The 20,143-nt window shown below is 42.0% G+C and overlaps 1 protein-coding gene across 3 annotated transcripts in view; it reads left to right on the top strand.

Moving 5' to 3' along the window:
• Positions 1-14,091, top strand: part of pex14 (peroxisomal biogenesis factor 14) — a 115,418-nt gene extending 101,327 nt beyond the window's left edge. Inside the window, exons 8-10 of one of the 3 annotated variants that reach the window (XM_062054341.1) lie at positions 2,008-2,099; positions 11,287-11,722; positions 13,703-14,091. In XM_062054341.1, coding sequence (XP_061910325.1) covers positions 2,008-2,099; positions 11,287-11,722; positions 13,703-13,726 — 552 coding nt within the window. In that variant the 3' untranslated portion in view covers positions 13,727-14,091. Of the gene's footprint in view, positions 1-2,007; positions 2,100-11,286; positions 11,781-13,702 lie in introns of all 3 variants that reach the window. The other 2 variants (XM_062054342.1, XM_062054343.1) reach the window with 2 other exon arrangements.
• The last annotated feature ends 6,052 nt before the right edge of the window (positions 14,092-20,143 follow it).

Here is a 20,143-nt window from a genome sequence, read left to right as displayed (position 1 = left end):
CAGCTCTAATAAGAGGGTCTTCAGCAAGCCTCTAATGCCACACCTCTAGAACATGGCTCATTATCAGCAAGGTTCTGGAGCTGATAGCCGCCGTAACAGAAAAAAGGCTTCCTTCTTCATCTCCTTAGTTTCTTTATCCCTTCACTTTTCCTCCTTGGCTGCTTCCCTCCTCTTTAAATGAGTGGGATTTCTTTCAGATGTGATTCAATTAATTCCTACTAGATTTAATTACAAGTGATAAAGTCCATGGTATCCCACTTTCCTCAATAGGGGGGTCCGCACTTTCTAGCAAGCGTTCTCTGGTGAGTTAAAAGTATTGATAACATGAACGTTCATTGTTAGTTGACATTTCTTGCACATATAGTGGGCTATATAACTAGGGCTTCAACTATTAATTAATTAAGTAATCGAGGAATTTTATCGATTAGTTTGTTTGATTAATGGAGTAATCCGGTAAAGCACACTTTATAGACTGAATGCATCAGTTTAGGGAATTGTTTTTAAATTTAAAAAAATTCTTTCTTACCTTCATTTTTTTTCTAATTCATGCTGAAATGTCACTTTTAACATGTGTGCTTCAATAAAAAAAATTAAACTCTCCGCTGTCCGCAGCCATACAGATTAAGGCAACTGTGACAAAAATAATGAAAATGAGCGACCGTACAGAAACTACGTCCGCGTATTATAATTTTATTTAAAGTTCAGGGCATTCCATGCGATCTGGATTTGATACATTTGTATTAGTAAGATTCATTAAATGATTAATCGAAGCAACACAATAGCAATCGAAGCTTTTCTCTAATCGATTAATTGTTGCATCTGTAACTATAACGTAGAAAGACTTCTATCAGTCGTTACAAAAATGTTGTAGATTTTGTTTGAATTTTTTTTTGAAACAGACAAAGTTTTTATTGTTGGTCAAATTTAGTAAATATAGTACTTTAATATAATGGGAAAATGTCAATGCCATGTTTGTGAATGCTTGAATTACCTACAGTTATTCACATGCAAATTGCTGATGGCAGTCACCTAACTGCAAAATATTCCCCTTTGTACCTAAAATGCCTAGATTTTGGTCTAATTCCTCCAATATCTTCTTGTGAATATGCTGTATAATGTGAAGATGTGGGAAAAAATACAGTTCATAGAGCGGTATTGTTTGTAATTAAGTTAAAACTGTGTTACTACATATGTGAAGCCTTAAAGTCCTCCCTGTGAAGTACAGTACATAGTATATGCTTGATTGACTCTTCAACCTGTCTGTTGAGGTTTCTTCCTCGCAGACTTTGGGGAATCATGTATGTCGTTCAAAGCAGAAGCCTTACTGATTTGGATTATGTAACACAAGATCCCTGAGGTAACAGAGGTCAAAGATCAAATCAGTACATGTTCCTTTTTCATGCTCTACCAGACACCATTTTCATCTGGTTTTCTTCAGACCTTCAGGGATTATGTCATTGTTTCAAAGCAAGATATTTGGAATGGTATGTGTTCTAAGAAGCTTATGATAGGTCAAAGTTTATATTACTACAGTATTTTTTGGTATTATCTGTCCTCCACTCGTGTGTGTGTGCGCGTTCATTAGAAAGAGATAACACCTTTAGTTAAAAGGCCAAAAGAACAAAACAAGGTCCAAAGCTTCAGTTTGTGCTCATGAATGAGCCCATTGTTCACGATAAAGTAATTATCCAAAACATTGGCCTCGCTTTTTTTGGATAGTAGGGAAATTTATGTTAAAACATTGTGATTCATGCTTTGGAGGCCGTAAATATGACTATAATGGAATTGTGTGTCCTCCCCAGTCACAAGCAGTGGAGCGGTTGCTAAGGAGACTGTCATGACTACTGCACAAAAAAATGTAGAAATTGATGTATTGTTTACCTGACAATCATACATTTTAACCAATGAGTGTGTATTACCGTATGCTTACTAACAATGGAGGAGTTGTTGAAAAATGTATGTTGACTTTGGGTGTGTGTGTGTGTGTGTGTGTCATATGTTCTGTAGGTGTCATCTGCAACCAGTCGCATCGTGGACAACCAAACAGTTGGAGAGCTGAAAGCCGAGATAGTCTCTTTGAAAGGTTTACTGCTCAGCAGGTAACACAGTTATCCCGTCCCCCATGCACAAACGCGCACACACATACACACACACAAACACACACACGCGTACGCGTCTCGGGTGTGTGTATTTATTGAAGGGCAGACAGTATGCTGTTGTTTTTCTGACGTGGTTGATTTTTATGGATGTGACCCACGAACAGAACGTCTCGCTAGTATCACTTAAATACTTCATCATAGTAATCACATTTGATATTTGTACATTTCCTGCCAGCTGCACCCTTGTTATGTTACTTTCAAATTAATTACAAAGAAGTTCAATCGGATTCTTCGCCGTTTATATGCAGGTTATAGTTTTAGCTCATGTTCAAATGTTTTTTTTTAACAATACTTGAGACTAAACGCTCCATCAACAGTTGAATTTTTTTCAAGCTAATCTGTGTTGCTGGCTCAAAATTTAAAAATAAATTAATTAATAAAAGTAGCCACCACCAGCAACAATATGTTACCATTAGTAGTTTAAAAGAACAGATTGACAAATAGAAGTTTAACATTTTACCTTTTAGACAAGTTCATCTTTGATTGATTGATTGATTGAGACTTTTATTAGTAGATTGCACAGTACAGTACATATTCCGTATAATTGACCACTAAATGGTGACACCCGAATAAGTTTTTCAACTTGTTTAAGTCGGGGTCCACGTTAATCAATTCATGGTATCTTGAAAACACACATCATGTTGTTCTCTTAGCTTGGCCCGGGTTGAGGTTGAAGCACTGCGTCTGCATGCACTGCAAAAGTTTGGATATGAATTAATAAAACACTATATGGTCTTCCAAATTACTTGCACACTTAGACAACCATAAATGTCAAATGTGTTTTTTGGTTATAATCTCACAGGCACTAGAGGTTACTAATTGCACCATTTCTTTTATTTCACAACTTGCTTTAGCCTATTAGCATACTGCAGACATCAGCATTTCAGCACAGTATTTTGTATTTTCATACTTTAATGGGTAAACAACATACCTTTTGCTCCCGTGATCATATTCAATGAGTGAGAATAAAGCAATAAACATAATTTAGCAAGGAAATAAGGAGTTTTCTCCATGGTCGAGTAGCTGCCACACAGAATCACATTAAAATAATAATAATAACATTCCAGCCAAGCTCATTTAGTCCAATTACTTAGCAGGATTACATACGTGTCTCTAAAATGAAGCCAGAAGAAGCCTGAGGATTCTGATGATGATGAAAATTGCCCTAAACTTTTCATTTTTACATTTTAATCAGTGCTAAGCTCTTTGTCATTTGTCATCCTGTCATTGGGTTTTGAGTTTGGGGGCAAAGTTTCAATTACAAAATATAATCTAACTCTCTATACTACTACAAAGTACCGTACTTGCTTTTAGGGCTTAAAAGGTTGAATGTTGCAGGTGGAAAAACATTTTGTAGCTTACCACCACCAGGCGTGAATGAATGATGGGTTCCCACTTCTCTGTGAGCGCTTTGAGTATCTAATAATAGAAAAGCGCGATATAAAATCTAATCCATCATTATCATTATTATTATTTATTTAAATTGACATAGAAATTGAAAAAATACATGGAATGTTTACATCAGGGGTCTCACACTCAATTTTCTTGGGGGCTGCTGGAGATAGAGTCTGAGTGAGGCTGAGCCGCATCAGGTTGTCCAAAAAAAAATCAGATTTTTTTCAAACGTCTTTTTATTTTATTTTTTTACACAAATAAAGTTGAAGAAATAAATAAACAAATTAGGAATTAAAATGAATATAAGTTAATACATGTTTGGGTATGTGGAGTATATTTTAATTCTGTCGTGTTTAGCCAACGCAGGGAGAACGTCTTGATGCACAAAGTACGTCATTTCCGCTTCTTTTTCTTGTTCAGCAGAACTGCGGTCGAACAAATGAAATTAGATAATATGTGTGAGGCAGTGCAAATAACATGCATAAAGCACAATGTAAAAATAAAATAATGACCCTCAAATAACTGTGTGACCCTATTATTGGACTGGGTTATTGGGGACTGTTATTGCAGATGGACAGTTGTCGCTATGTGACTGCAGACTACATTAGGTTACATCAAGTTCCTTACTTTTCTTTTATCCCGCCGCATATGCATCACCTTGATTTATTTTGTCAGAAAGAGACATATATCCGTGTCACACCCGTTGTGACACAGGTTGGGTCAGTTTCATTGTTTTGAATGTTTTCCTGTTGTCCCTGATGTAGTGACCGCTTATAGTGTCCTAGTGTCCTGGGTAAGACACTACTGTATCCAGGTGGAGTGGGGAAGTTGTGCGTGGGAACAGGGGCACTCCAACCTGATAACTATAAAAAGCGCACAGGTGTCCGTTATCATCCACTCTACGACTGCCGAGTGCGATCTAGGGTTTTTGGAACCTTCAAGTCTCCAACGGCGGTTGTCTTACAACTGGCGGATGAGAGCAGCGCCAGTTCAGCAGGCGTAATTTAAAGCGGACTTCGACTGTAATTGAGTCATCTGGCAACACGTCTCTACTCCTAGTGGTGCCGTTGAAGAGGGCGGGTGCCCACAGTGCGTGGGTCTCAGGCTAGCAACCTATGATCCACCCTAAACAAATTAAAACGAAGGCTTTCTGTAGCAGGAAAAGGAGCCTCAACTTCCGTACCCCTACCGCCCCATAAAACCCCTTGGTGATAGTATTTTGGATGACAGGGACAGGCATGGTCAGCTTGAAGTCCCTAGTCTGGAACTACACATGGGCGGCGCTTGCGTGAAGGTCGTTCTATCCACAAAATTGTGGTGACGTGGTAGTTCGGCAGCGATAGGCGTGTCTGGGCTAACCTATTTAGAGGTACCGCAGCCCACTCCGAATGGAGAGACCCCGTAGAAAAGGTGAGGCAAACATTGGTCACCACAAAACCCCCCCTGACTGTCATACAGCGGCCAGTGGGGACCTACTCATGCGGTCAAAACACAAGAAGAAAACCAAAACTGAACGCATGGAATGTAAGGACCCTCATAAACAACGACAACACAGACAGAGAAAGAGCACGACAGACTGCTATCGTGACTACATCCTTACCCAATCACGTGACCGAAGTGATGTCCTTGTGACCCGCAGCATGCCCGGTGCAGACGACTGCTTGACAGACCATCGGCTCCTCGTATCTCACCTCAGACTCCGACTGCGAAACCTCCCCCACCATAACAGACAAGCAAAGAAGGCACAGCACTTCAATGTCGCAAGGTTGTCCAGGAAGGCTACTTGAACCGTCTCACGGAGCTTCTGACTGAGGCTCCAATACCGGCACCACAACCGGATTCCGCAGAAGCGGACAGGTCCGTGTTTCGCAGCCCCATTACCAAGGCTGCAAAGGAAATAATCGGCTATTCCAGACGCTCCCATCCAGACTGGTTTGAGCAAACGACGCTGATATCCAGCAACTGTTTAATCAGAAGAAAGCTGCCCGCCTTACAAGGGAGAACCACACTGCCCGCGCTTGCTTGCGACACTCCCAGGTCGCAAAGCAGAAGTGCCAGCGAAGGCTCCGAGAAATGCAAAACCTCTGGTAGCAAGACAAAGCAAATAAGATCCATCCATCCATCCATCCATCTTCTTCCGCTTATCCGAGGTTGGGTCGCGGGGGCAGCAGCCTAAGCAGGGAAGCCCAGACTTCCCTCTCCCCAGCCACTTCGTCCAGCTCTTCCCGGGGGATCTCGAGGCGTTCCCAGGCCAGCCGGGAGAAATAGTCTTCCCAACGTGTCCTGGGTCTTCCCCGTGGCCTCCTACCGGTCGGACGTGCCCGAAACACCTCCTTAGGGAGGCGCTCGGGTGTCATCCTGACCAGATGCCCGAACCACCTCATCTGGCTCCTCTCGATGTGAAGGAGCAGCGGCTTTACTGTGACCCCCCCCCCGGATGGCAGAGCTTCTCACCCTATCTCTAAGGGAGAGCCCCGCCACCCAGCGGAGGAAACTCATCATTTCGGCCGCTTGTACCCGTGATCTTGTCCTTTCGGTCATAACCCAAAGCTTATGACCATAGGTTAGGATGGGAACGTAGATCGACCGGTAAATTGAGAGCTTTGCCTTCCGGCTCAGCTCCTTCTTCACCACAACGGATCGATACAGCGTCCGCATTACTGAAGACGTTGCACCGATCCGCCTGTCGATCTCACGATCCGCTCTTCCCTCACTCGTGAACAAGACTCCGAGGTACTTGAACTCCTCCACTTGGAGCAGGGTCTCCTCTGCAACCCGGAGATGGCACTCCACTCTTTTCCGGGCGAGAACCATGGACTCGGACTTGGAGGTGCCGATTCTCATCCCAGTCGCTTCACACTCAGCTGCGAACCGATCCAGTGAGAGCTGAAGATCCTGGCCAGATGAAGCCATCAGGACCACATCATCTGCAAAAAGCAGAGACCTAATCCTGCAGCCACCAAACCAGATCCCCTCAACGCCCTGACTGCGCCTAGAAATTCTGTCCATAAAAGTTATGAACAGAATCGGTGACAAAGGGCAGCCTTGGCGGAGTCCAACCCTCACTGGAAACGTGTCCGACTTACTGCCGGCAATGCGGACCAAGCTCTGACACTGATCATACAGGGAGCGGACCGCCACAATCAGACCGTCCGTTACCCCATACTCTCTGAGCACTCCCCACAGGACTTCCCGAGGGACACGGTCGAATGCCTTCTCAGAGTCCACAAAGCACATGTAGACTGGTTGGGAAAACTCCCATGCACCCTCAAGGACCCTGCCGAGAGTATAGAGCTGGTCCACAGTTCCACGACCAGGACGAAAACCACACTGTTCCTCCTGAATCCGAGGTTTGACTATCCGGCGTAGCCTCCTCTCCAGTACACCTGAATAGACCTTACCGGGAAGGCTGAGGAGTGTGATTCCACGATAGTTGGAACAAATAAAATCCAGTCCTATGGAAACAGCGGAGCCCTTTAACGCTTCTATGCTGCAACAAAGGTATCTCTGGCCCTTGTCGTGGAGGTATCAACACCCTCCAGTCTGCCAACGGGGAAACCACCCTTACGGAATATCTAGCCATCCTCGAACGGTGGAAAGAACACTTTCATACGCTCTTGAATCGCCCATCTACAGTGGCTGATGACTTGCTTTGTAAGGTTCCCCAACACCCTGTGAGGCATTGGATGTCACTCCCTCCCTCCTACATCGAGTTTCAGAAGGTGTTACGCCGCATGAAAGCAAGAAAGATCCCCGGTCCAGACAACATCCTCTTAGAACTCATCTCTAATGGGGGCATGGCCTTGAAGATCAGGCTATTTATGACAATTGTGCGCATATGAGAGAAAATGGCTGTACCTGCTGGCTTGAAGGATGCCGCAATCATTACCGCTCCATTCGCGGAAACTACCACAGCATTTCCCTCCTCGGCATCACCGGAAATATTTTTGCACGGGTACTGCTTGAGAGGCTCCTCATTATTGCCAAAAAAGTCCTTCTGGATTCACAGTGCGGCTTCTGGCCATCTCGTGGCACTACTGACATGATCTTCTGTGCTTGCCTACTTCAGGAAAAGTCTTGTGAGCAACAGCGACCGCTCTGTTTCATCTTTTAGAACCTAGAAATGGCTTTTGATAGCGTACCAAGACCAGCCATGTGGGCCATCTTGAGACGTTTCGGCTGCTCTGATCATTTCACAGATCTTGTACAGGCTCTCAACGAAGGGGATGACTGGCCGCATCGTGGTCAAGAACGCTATCTCTCACTTCTTTACCATTACCGCTGGACTGAAGCAGGGCTGTGTTCTGACCCCGTCCCTCTTTTCCCTCTACCTTGGAGCTATGATCCGTGAGCTTCCTGACATGGCTTGTGGCATCCAACTTTTCTACCAAATGGATGAAGGACATTTCAACACTGGGCGTCTGCGCATGCGCCGACTTACAACCTTGGTCACAGTGCGGGAGCTGCAGTATGCGAATGACAACGCAACCTCTGTGGACACGATTTCCAATCTCCAGACTACTTTTGATCTCTTTGATAACGCCTAATCCTGCTTTGGTATCACTGCCAACATTACAAAGACTAAGATCCTTGTGCAGGCTATTCTGCTCCAGACGTCCGCAGTGTAATGTTTGTAGAAATGTCCTTGAGACTGTGAAAGCTTTCCCCTACCTAGAAAGTTATCTCTCCAGTGGTTGCACTGTGCAGAAGGACATCGACAACAGGACTTGTGCTGCACATGCGGCATTAGAGAGGCTCTCCAAACGTGCCTTCCTAAACCATAACCATAGTTTCCATACCAAAATCACGGTGTTCCGAGCTGTCGTTCTTTCTACCCTTCTGTACAGCTCCAAGGTGTGGGTTTTGTCGAGGCAGAATGTGAAAAAGCTGGAGTGTTTCCAACAGCATAAACTTTGTGCAATCCTGAATATAAAATGGCAAGACTTTTTAACAAATGAGTATGTCCTTCTCCAAGCCAACCTCCGTAGCATCGAGGCAAAGATGGCACGACACCGCTTCCCCTGGACAGGACATGTCAGAAGAATGCCCACAACCCAATTCCGTCGTCAGATCCTGTTCTCGCAACTTGTATTCTGCAAAAGACCCCGAGGAGCCCCCAAAAGACAATTCCGTGACCAACTGAAGGCCACTCTCCTCCTCTGCAACATTGTCCCTGCCACCTGGGAGACCCTTGCCAAAGACCGCCCTGAGTGGAGGCATATTTTCATTTAAGGAACAGACCGCATAGAAAATGAACAATGTTGGCAGAGGGCAGGAGAGAACAACGAAAGGAACAGCTTCTCCTTTCCCGCTCACCACCCACACTTCCCTGTAATAAGTGTGCCTGTCTCTTCTGCTCTGCCATGGGCTTGAGCAGTCACATCAGACATTATCACCTCACAAACAGCAATAATTGAGACTCAAATGATCTGTTAAATGATTACAATCGCTCAGACACGAGCAATTGCTTAGTAGTAGTGACCGCTTATGTTTTTGTATTTCTGCCCAAGTTCCGGGACACCCACAGCTAATTCTAATCAACCCTTCCTATTTATTCCCTTCAGTTGTTTGTTGTATTGCTGATTACTGTGTGATGCTGCATGCCACACGCTACACTTCACATCCATCACGGTAGAGACCAATCCCATTCTGCGCCTTGCTGCAGGTCCAAGCAGCCCACCTGTTTGGCTGCTCATGGTGTTTTGTAATTTTATGTGTGACCCTTTTGTTGCAGTGCCTTGACTTGTCCCACTCACTGCTCTTTTTCTCTGCGCTTATTTTTGTGCATCCACCACAGTAAGCCATGACATATACATGTAATGTCCCGCAGGGTAGCAACATTTTTTGAAAGTGTTGTGAACGCAGCACACCCAGACGAATGTCTGCTTGTGCCCAGTTTCAACGAGGCAGCCAACCATGCACGGAAGAAAACTATATGGCAACGCTGCTTTAACTTTGACTCATTGAGAAATGTTTCTCTGCTTGCATCAAGCTCGGTCAATGTCCCGCCCCCGAGAGCCATATCTCCCACCATGATTGGTAGGTTTATTCAGCTCCGCGTACAACACTTTTAAGTGTTGTTAATGTAGAACTTGCGAGCCGCACTAACATTACAATTTCATGTGAAGGTGGGGGCTGCCAAATGTCGTCTTGGGGGATTAGGCCGCGGGCCGCGAGTTTCTAACCCCTGGTGTACATGATCTCCTGCATGCTGAATTAGGCAGTAATGTTTGGGATCTGTTCTTAATTTCATTAACACATTTTCTTTAAATGGTAAATGCTGAATTTCTCCTAGGGGTCAATAAAGTACTTTCTATTCTATTCTATTCTATTCTAAATGGGTTATACTTGTATAGCGCTTTTCTACCTTCAAGGTACTCAAAGCTCTTTGACACTATTTCCACGTTCACACACACATTCACACACCGATGGCGGGAGCTACCATGCAAGGCCCTGACCACGAACCATCAGGAGCAAGGGTGAAGTGTCTTGCTCAAGGACACAACGGACGTGACGAGGTTGGTAGAAGGTGGGGATTGAACCAGGAACCCTCAGGTTGCTGGCACAGCCACTCTCCCAACTGCGCCACGCCGTCCCCGTTTTATGTATTTTTGCTCCTGAAAAAAAATCTGCTAGTCATTTCCTCTAAAATGTATTAGGTTTTGAGTAATGGGTAGATAACTAACTGTACTTGGAATGCCCCCTTTCCATCACCAGACTTTATATTCCGTTCCCTATTTAAGTGTCGTCATCTACAGAACTGGAGCCTATTTCCCTGCATAGACAGTGTAGATAAAGACATGTAAAACTATTGTCTTAATCTTTATTTGCATGTTTTTGTCACCCTGGTCCATGATTAAATCGAAACTTATATGGTTAACATTATGAACAACAAAGAAATATAAAATAATCCCCATTTCAGGACTTCCCTGCTCTTTCAGCATTTTTTCAAGCATCTTGAGGAAATATCAGTAGAAGAGGACACAACATAGAATACCAGCAGTTTAATTTATTTTTCTCTCATTTTTGTGTGCTGAGTCTGCTCTACTTTCTCAGTGTTTCAGCAAGGTTTTAGTCTTTCTCCCCTCGAAGACGCTCCTGATTTTCAGAATCACATTTGACATGAGTCTTAAATTTGTTACATCCAAACTCCGACTAAATCCCTTCTTTCCCAAAGCCAGATTCATTAAAACGATCGCTGCAAATTACACTCCTCTCACTTGGTCCGTCCCATTTTCTGTGAGTCAATTTGACTGGAGAGGTCCATACTTTCCTTATATTCCAATAATTTGGAAATGTATTCAGGCTGACTTCTTATTTATTTGTATTGCTACAACCGACAACAATGCATTTAGCAGACATAATTTATAATTCTGCGTGAAAATATCTTGAATCAGAGTAAAATGCTACCAGATCACATACTATGCTCCAAGCTTCTGTTAGCAGGCCCGCCAACATTTTTCAGATAAAAGTGGACGTTCTAAAATGTGCTGAAACTTGTTGGAAAACAAGCTTAAAATCACTACTGTGTCTATTTTGGGCGGGAGATTTATATAATTTTTTGTTCTAAAACTGTGAAATAAGTGCCAATGTTATCAGGGGCCCTTTGATGTTATTTGTGTTCCCTCCATTCCTACTCTATACTTATTTTCTGGGTCACAGAGAAGCTGAAGATCATTTTTAAGAAACGTGTTTTCTGTAGTTATAATTTTATTTTTATTCTCCATCACAGGAGACAATTTCCATCCACCCCCTCAGTTCCTAAGATCCCCTCATGGCAGATTCCCTTGAAGGCCAATTCAGCGTCCAGCTCCCAGTCAGTCAACCACAGCAGCAGCGACATCTCTCCTGTCAGTAACGAGTCCGACAACTCTTCCCCGGTCAAAGATGGACGCCATTGCCCACAAGATGAGCTGGGCGTGGCGCACGGTGTCAATGGTGACGATGTTGGCCTCGGGACAGCACTGCCTTTGGATCTTAAGAACCTGGCTCGCATGGAGGTGCAGGGAGAAGAGCAGAATAAGCAAGAAAATGATGATTTCAGCCAGGAAAAGGAAGAAGAGGACGGTCTAAGCATGCAGTCAAAGGATCGTCGAGGCGGAGATGGACAGATCCACGAGCAAGAAGACAAGCTCAGAAAACCTGAGGGTGCCGGCGATGAAAGTGAGGTGGATTAGACCGCTGTAGAACACTCTCCAAGTGCATCACTTCTTCACTTGTCTGTTGGTCAGTCCTCCATTCACACACATTCTGCTCCTGCCATCTTTCATATAAGCTTCTTTCTGTCGCATCTCAATCCTGGACAACACTAGCAATAGTTGTGAGGCTACGTGCTGGAAACAAATTTACTCCAACCGTGCTATACTTAAACTCAACTGTAATACAGTTCATTGTATCAGACATGAACGCTAATCTTCATAACGTGTTGCACGCCAAGAGCAGCCCGAGAACGCCTTAAGAAAGATTTCTGCCCCCTTGTAAGTAAAGTATTGAACAGACGGTCTGGACCAAAGACATGTAGCAGTGTTAAAATGACCTCTAAAAGTTTAGAGAAATCATAAATGAACGCTATATCAAAAAAGTGAGGAAATCCCGACTGCATGGAGTGCCCGGACCTTTAGATATGCAAACATAATTTCCGCACGCTGTGTGTGGGAGCCATGATCTGTGGCGGTGAACAGTGTAGTTCAAAAATGAAAATAAAACATTTATTGATTCACACATGTTAAAAGTGCAATTTCAATGTTTATTCGGTGCATTGAATGAACGTTATGGGTAAGCAGAAAATTATGTGTTTATTTCAACTATTTTCCCTAAAATTTGTTTGTTTTTTCCCGATTACTCAATTGAACAACCTAAATTGAAAAAATAACCGATATCTTTAGCCCTACACTGACTAGTACATACAAGTTTCATATTTATAGTGTTTTAGTTTTAGAAGGTATGAAATGTAAGAGGTGTACTCAATATGTACGCTTTCCAGTCAGGGTTTGATTTTTTACTCTCAGCCTTTGGTCAGAGTGTCTTATGTGAATACAACTTGCAAAGTAAAGGGCAGCATCCGGAGAAAAGTACCATGTTTTGAGGAGAAAATACACAATGTAACCCACAGTGCTTTAAAAGTAATAATTATATGAGCTTGTTCACAGCTTTGCCCCTTTGTCCCGGTTTTTGTGCCTATGCTCTTCTTGTACAGAGCAAAGAGGCATTGATTAGGTCCTGTGTGTGGTGCAGCTGCGGGTCAGGAGTCAGATGTTCACTCTGAAAGTTAGCATCCGCTTCCGCAGAAGCATTAGCTGAGTTTCCCGTTTGATGGCTATGGGAAAGGACAATCCCTACCAGGGCCGAAGCTTTTAGCCTCTTTTATGTGTCCTTTTGCATCGGTGTCAGTCTGTCAATAATTCACAAGGCCAGCAGGGTGGCAGTTGAGAGAAATAAAAGCCCCTGAAATTCAAGATTAGGATGTGATGAGTGGCTTTGTACCACGTTGATGTCCATGCGCTCAAGGAGAAGGGAAGATAAATGTTTTTTTTTCCACAGCTTTTCGTCACCTTTTTTACCGAGGGGCTGAAATGTGCATCATGGAGAGTGTTTGTTTGTGTGTGTCGGGCAGAAGTGGGGAGAAAAAAATGCGTAGTCGCATCTCCAGCAGAGCAGCTGATTTGGTTTGTGAAGTATGTTAATAATCAAATGATCAACAAATAACAGATGTATTAGTTCATGCAGCTTGAAATGTCAAGCAGGCTAAAATCACAAATCTAATACAGAAAGCCAAGTTGCATTGTGTTATTTTCCATAACAAGCCCGCCAGTCCAAATTAGGTAGGGCCTCCCACGATGAGTAATCTTTACTGAAAACTATGCCGATATTACAAAATAAGACGCTGAGAGCTGCCACAGATGGAAGTTGCAGAATTTGTGTCACTTGTTTTCTGGCTGTGTGTGTGTGTGTGTGTGTGTGTGTGTGTGTGTGTGTGTGTGTGTGTGTGTGTGTGTGTGTGTGTGTGTGTGTGTGTGTGTGTGTGTGTTGTGTGTTTGTGTGTTTGTGTCTTGTGGAGGTGGGTGCAGGAAGCTTATAAAAATCCCATGATTGAAAAGGAAAGTCATAAATGAATACTTGACTTATTGAATTAGTCACTTTGTCTGCAGCTCTTGAGAAGAGTCCCTGAGTGAGAAGACGGGATGGATCTCCTTCATAGGAACACGCAGTCAGGTTAGAAGGACGCTGGACACAACTGCAGCAAATTACTTTGATTGTTTGATCAGAATGTGTAACTCATGCTTTTTAGACACTGTAAAAATAAAGTTCATGGATTTTGTTCCATTTGGTGACCTGTTAAAATGATTAGTATATGTTTGAAGGCTATATAACTATGCTAAAAAAATATTTTTAAAGAAAATCAGCTTTATTTTATGTAGAACTTTGGTGTCAAACTCAATGTCCGGGGGTCAGACCTATTCCACAACATCATTTTTTGTGGCCTATGAACGCCTGGAAATAATGTGCATCAATAAAGTACTTCATCTTTTTTACTAAACGTATTTGTTTTTTCAATTTTGAAAGAAAAGTATCATTGACTTCATACAGTTACATATTTGACCAACTTTAATATGATCTGATCATGCAAAAATCATACTAATATATATTTCTAACATTTTTTGTCAAAATAAAAATAAATTATCCGCGTGATGTATGATTTCAAAGCAAATTATCCATCAGTTTGTACATAAAAAAAAATTATAATAAATATTCACTGTTTGAAGCTGCCCTCTGTGGGCAGTCATAAGTGCCAAAGTACAAAGTAGTTGCTGTCTTTTAAGACAACTGTGTTAAAAAATAAAATTCATACTTCTAATAAAATATGTATATTATTGAATATCAACAAAAATAATAAAATAGTTATTTATTATTTTAGTATTATAAATGCTGAAGTTTATGTTGATCAAATTGTCCAATACATTTAAATTATTTTAGTATATTCTCAACACTTCTGAAAAACATTTCCTCAGCTTTGATAAAGCTAGTTTTATAGTGTAAAAATTGGAGCAATAATTCAAATCAGCATTCACTCAAATATATTTATAAAAACAAAAATTTAAAATGCGAGAGCCTCTTAACATTCAAGAGCCATTCCACCAAATTGGTACAAGTTGCTTGTCACTGTCAAAATAAAAATAACAAAATATTAAAGTTTGTTACATTTAGCTTTTTTTCAACTCTAAATCTGATCATACTGATCATCGATCTCAGGATTGTTTTGTGTGTGTGTAAGGCTGCTGGGCAAAGATGACTCATTTGAGTAACATAAATGAAAGTAACAGGAGTGAGTTTTTAGCTTAGAATGAGCAAATACAGTATTGCTTCAGTTTTCGAGTGTAGTAATTTTGTGACAAAGCTCCTAACCCAAAATACTTGTTGCATCCGAAATCAATGTTCCCCAAATGAATTTAAATTAAATTACTCCGCTCTGGGCAGCCAAAAACACCCCAAATGTAACATGTAACAAGATTTTCAATAAGAAAAACAAACTTCTTGACAATGATTATTGTATGAAAAACAACACAATAGAATGTACTACAAACAATTACAGTAGTTTTATTAAGTATTTTAATAACGTAAAGCATTTACCTTAGAGAGTGGACTTATACAGTATCGCCTTCTAGCTGCATCTCTGTCAAGTACACCATGAGCAGCTTTTCCATATTTTCTTGGATACATTTCCGCCATCTATAAATGATTTTAACACCCCTGGCTGGCGTTACAGCTTTTATAGAGTCTTCAAGCTTCAATAGCACTGCATTATGCTAGTATTATTAATGATAATTGATCAGGTTCATGTAGTTTTCTAGCGACCCAAAGAACGTGACACTGAGAAGCCATTCACTCCATTGTCTCACATTAGTGGTGGTAAACTACATGGGTTGCTACAGCTGACTAACGCAAATGTGGCTGCCAATTTGTGCCTACGGCCTTTCTGACCACCACCACTGCAGTGGCGGGTCTAGGGGAGGCATGGGGTGGCTTGTGCCACCCCAAAATTCTGATAGGCCACCCCCCTCAGAGGCAGAACGATTTGTAGAATTGTTTTATAAACTGTGGTAAAATTTGCACAACTAGTGATACGCCAAATAATTGCTTATATCAAATCAGGGCTCACTAAACTGCAGCATATGTACTGACTCAAGTTTATCTTTAAAAAATGATCAAAATGACTAGTGAATTAGTTTATCACCTGTTGCAAGGTACACATGCATTATTGACAACATGTATTTTGCAGTTTAAATGTGTCCAGACTCTATAAATAGGTAGTAATTTGGACAACATTTCAAACTCATGGTCTAATTAATGACAAACAAACACAGAACATTAAAATATGTGATAAAATAAAAATAAAAAAACACCTACCCACTGAACTATGTGGACATTATAAAAAATGTCCAATAGTACCAAAAACAATTCAGAAATACACCTATTTAACCCATTTGCTAGGCCTGATGGGTAATATATGCAAAACATTCTCCATACTTGGTTGGACGAGTTTCACCCATTTTATTTGCTTGAGGTACAGTGGGGACATCGATAGAAAATGGATGGACGGAATTGGATATTTCTGATTGATTACAAAACTGAGGAGCCTGGTGGTTGTCAGGGAAGTTAAAGTAGGAATGGTTCACCTACTCCTAATATTCAATGTTTTATTGTGTATACTTCATATTGTAGTGGCGACAATCTTATCCAGCGTGCTCAAATTAGCGGGCAATCTTAAATGTTGGATTCGGCCGGCGCCGCATATTCGGGTGGCGGGCAATCTTATCCAAGGCGCAGTGTTGCGCACATATTGACGGGCAATCTTAATCGTTGGATTTGACGCGGCCATCTTCGGGTGGCGGGCAACTTTATTCGGCGCCAAGCGGCACACATATAGCCGGGCAACCTTGAACGACGCGCACATATCCGGGTGGCGGCATTCTTTTTTGATTGATGAGCAGCCAGGTTCCTGACATCCGTTGTCCTTTACTGACTAAACGTAAGTCATTTAGTTATGACATTTTTTTTACACAAGCGTGTTTAAGCTGCTACATAAGCATTAACTGTGATATTCAGCCTTTGAATTCGATGTGTGTATGATTTTCTGTCAGTGCATATTGGCTCAGATTGTGTTTTTAGAACCTAATCAGGAAGTGTTCCATGAACTCTTGGGACTTTGTGAATTAGCTGTAAACCTTCCTGCAAGCAGTGCTGCATGTGAACGGAGCTTTTCAGCTCTAACGCACATAACTTATTTTCGTACAAAAGAGGTAAGGACTTGAACATTGAAGATTTTATTAAAATGTTTGCCTGCCAACACAAGAACGGGCGCATTCATCTGTTTTGAACGTTATTTCAGTCCCACCATCTTTTGTTATTCCACTGTGATTCTAGTTTACTCAGTCCAGTTAATGTATTTGTTTTGGCCAAATATTTTTAAAGGCATGCTGTGTAACATTTTAAATGATTCTGTTGCCAGCAATGTTAAGAGTGGATTTAAATGAGGACCTAATCTGTATACATTAAAATAAAAATGTACAAAAGTTACAATATCACTTTATTAAAGAGGAAATTTGACATACTGTATTAGTATTTTAAAGTTAAAGTACCACTGATAGTCACACACGCACTAGGTGTGGTGAAATTAACCTCTGCATTTGACCCATCCCCTTGTTCCACCCCCTGGGAGGTGAGGGGAGCAGTGAGCAGCAGCGGTGGCTGCGCTCGGGAATCATTTTGGTGATGTAACCCCCAATTCCAACCCTTGATGCTGAGTGCCAAGCAGGGAGGTAATGGGTCCCATTTTTAGTCTTTGGTGTGACTCAGCCGGGGTTTGAACTCACGACCTACCCATCTCTATTTTGCGCCAACTGTTGCAAGTTGCCTGACGAACTGTAATAGCTTAACACTTTGCAATATTGTTTCATGTCAGCAAATGTCTTACAAGAAGATTCACTCCATACTTGGTGGTTTTTAACCGTGGTGAACTACTATCGTCGCTACAGCTGCTTCTGTGGTAGATTGACTGTTTTATGGGTGCCACACCTGCAGAACTAGGTGCCACCCTTGAAAAAAAAAAAAAGTCTGGACACACCACCGGACAACTGCACACAGCTGCCCTGTGCTACATTAATACACCAGTGTGGGCTGTACTGCAGGCAAGGTGTGTGGAGAGTCTTGCCCAAGGACACAATGGCAGCGACTAGGATGGCGGAAGCTTGATTAGCAGGAACCTTCAGGTTTCTGACCTGCCGCTCTACCGTCTGAGCCACAGCAAGTTGGCAACACACACCTTAATCAAGTTTTTCCATGATTTATTTTTTGAATTCAATGAATTTCGAGGCTCCCTTCCCCATTACATTTTTTACACTTTTTGTATTTATGTCAAACGAGATTTTCTTACTTTTTTTTTTAATCAAACCTTCATTTTATTTAATGCATGTTTTGTACTAAAACAAATGAATGGCAAAGAAAATGTTCAATAATTTGTTTTAGGTCAATAACAAATTTAACAAAATGACTCATGTTCCTGCGACAACCAGGATTCGAAACCTATATGTTAAATTACCAGCCCAGTACCGACACTGTAAAAATGTGAGAAATTTGTCATTACATTCTCATCAATGTTTTTATACATTTGTTTTATTTTACTTTGTCTTTTATGGGACCCTACATTCCAGTGGCGGGCCGTGCGTTTCCCAGCTAGGCCTTCAGTGATGTCCGACTTCAAAGATTACCTCTCAAAATACCATCATTGATGTCACCACATGACCATTGCTGGAGAAATACTATACAGGAACACATTTACGCCCTACTGTGTATTGAAACACATCAACAGTGTACAACATGGGTTATTTTCTGGCGCATTTAAAAATCAATTAAAACGCATCAGTAATTAAAACATGTCAAAATTTAAATTGCAAAAACATTAAAAGTGAAAAATTAAAATATTTGAACTCACAATTAGTAGGACCTATTCGACACCGTATAAACCAGTGATAAACCTCGTCGTCGGCTTATTTGAGTGGAAGTGGCGGGCATTTCCCCATTTCGTCGCCGGAACAGTTGGACGACATCGCCACACAAGATGTAGTTTCTCTTTAATTATCCTTCTTGAAAATGGCCTTGCAAATATACAGTATATCTGCCACCTAATCAACATTTTGTTCTCCTTCTCTGATAGCCCGGTATGGCTACGGCGCAACACTTCCGCTTCCTGCGAAATTGAAACTTGTGAATTGATACTCACTTTGGAATGACAAGTGAGTATCCAATCACAGTCTCGTTAACATCAGGCTACCGAGGGAGGCTACTGTCAACAACTTGTGATCTGATTGGCTATCGCAACTGTCTCTCAACTGTATGTGTTCTCTAATTAATCCTCCCGATGATTATCCAATCACATCCATCCATCCATTTTATACCGCTTGTCCCTTTCGAGATCTCGGTGGGGTGCCGGAGTCTATCTCAGCTGCATTCGGGCGGTAGGCGGGGTACACCCTGAACAAGTCGCCACCTCATCGCAAGTATCCAGTCGCAGGACGCGTAAATGTCACGTTCAACGTGAGGCCATCTAGAAGTAACCTGACTCTCGCCAGATCCTTGTAGTTCGCTGAGCTCCACACAAGGATCTGGGATCGAGGACAATGCAAACTCCTTCAAGATAGCAAAAAAATAATGAACCAATCAGGATCGCCGGGCGGGATTTCATATGTGACGTAGCGCCGAAGCGCCTGTTTGATTCAAACAACTCAACGAGGAGTCGTGTGCTGACATTGATTCTGCTATTGCAACTGTTTTGTCGAATCTATCGAATATTAATTATTTAAAAGATGGACAGAGAACGGTTTTGAAGGCATTTATTAACTTTTCGCTCTGTCGTTATCCAATATGTCGGCTGCTCTGTTTTGGATTTCCCAGCGTCGCTGTCATTAGCGTTTTTGATTGATTGATTGATTGAGACTTTTATTAGTAGGTTGCACAGTGAAGTACATATTCCTTACAATTGACCACTAAATGGTAACACCCGAATAAGTTTTTCAACTTGTTTAAGTCGGGGTCCACATACAGATATATACTATCATATATACTATCATAATAATACAGTCATCACACAAGATAATCACATTGAATTATTTACAATCAGGGGTGTGGAGGGGGGCTGGGGGGGGGGGGGGGTAGGATATGGACATCAAGTAGTGGACATAGAGAGAGAGAGAGAGAGATCAGAAGGCATAAGAAAAAGTATCTGCATTTGATTGTTTACATTTGATTATTAGCAATCCGGGGAGGGTGTTAGTTTAGGGTTGTAGCTGCCTAGAGGTGAACTTTTATTGCGGTTTTGAAGGAGGATAGAGATGCCCTTTCTTTTATACCTGTTGGAGCGCATTCCACATTGATGTGGCATAGAAAGAGAAACGTCACTGGTTGATTTCGATGTGAGTGGTTGAAGTAGCACGTCATTCAAGATAAAGGACAAGTGGTTTATCCAATCACATACAATAATTTTTTTACAAGGCCCCGCCTTCTGAAATACATCTCCTATTGAGAAGTCCCAGAAC

The sequence above is a fragment of the Entelurus aequoreus genome, linkage group LG07 (genome assembly GCF_033978785.1).
Source record: "Entelurus aequoreus isolate RoL-2023_Sb linkage group LG07, RoL_Eaeq_v1.1, whole genome shotgun sequence".
NCBI lineage: Eukaryota > Metazoa > Chordata > Actinopteri > Syngnathiformes > Syngnathidae > Entelurus > Entelurus aequoreus.
Note: the sequence above shows the minus strand (reverse complement) of the source record. Positions and strands in the feature narration are given on the sequence as shown.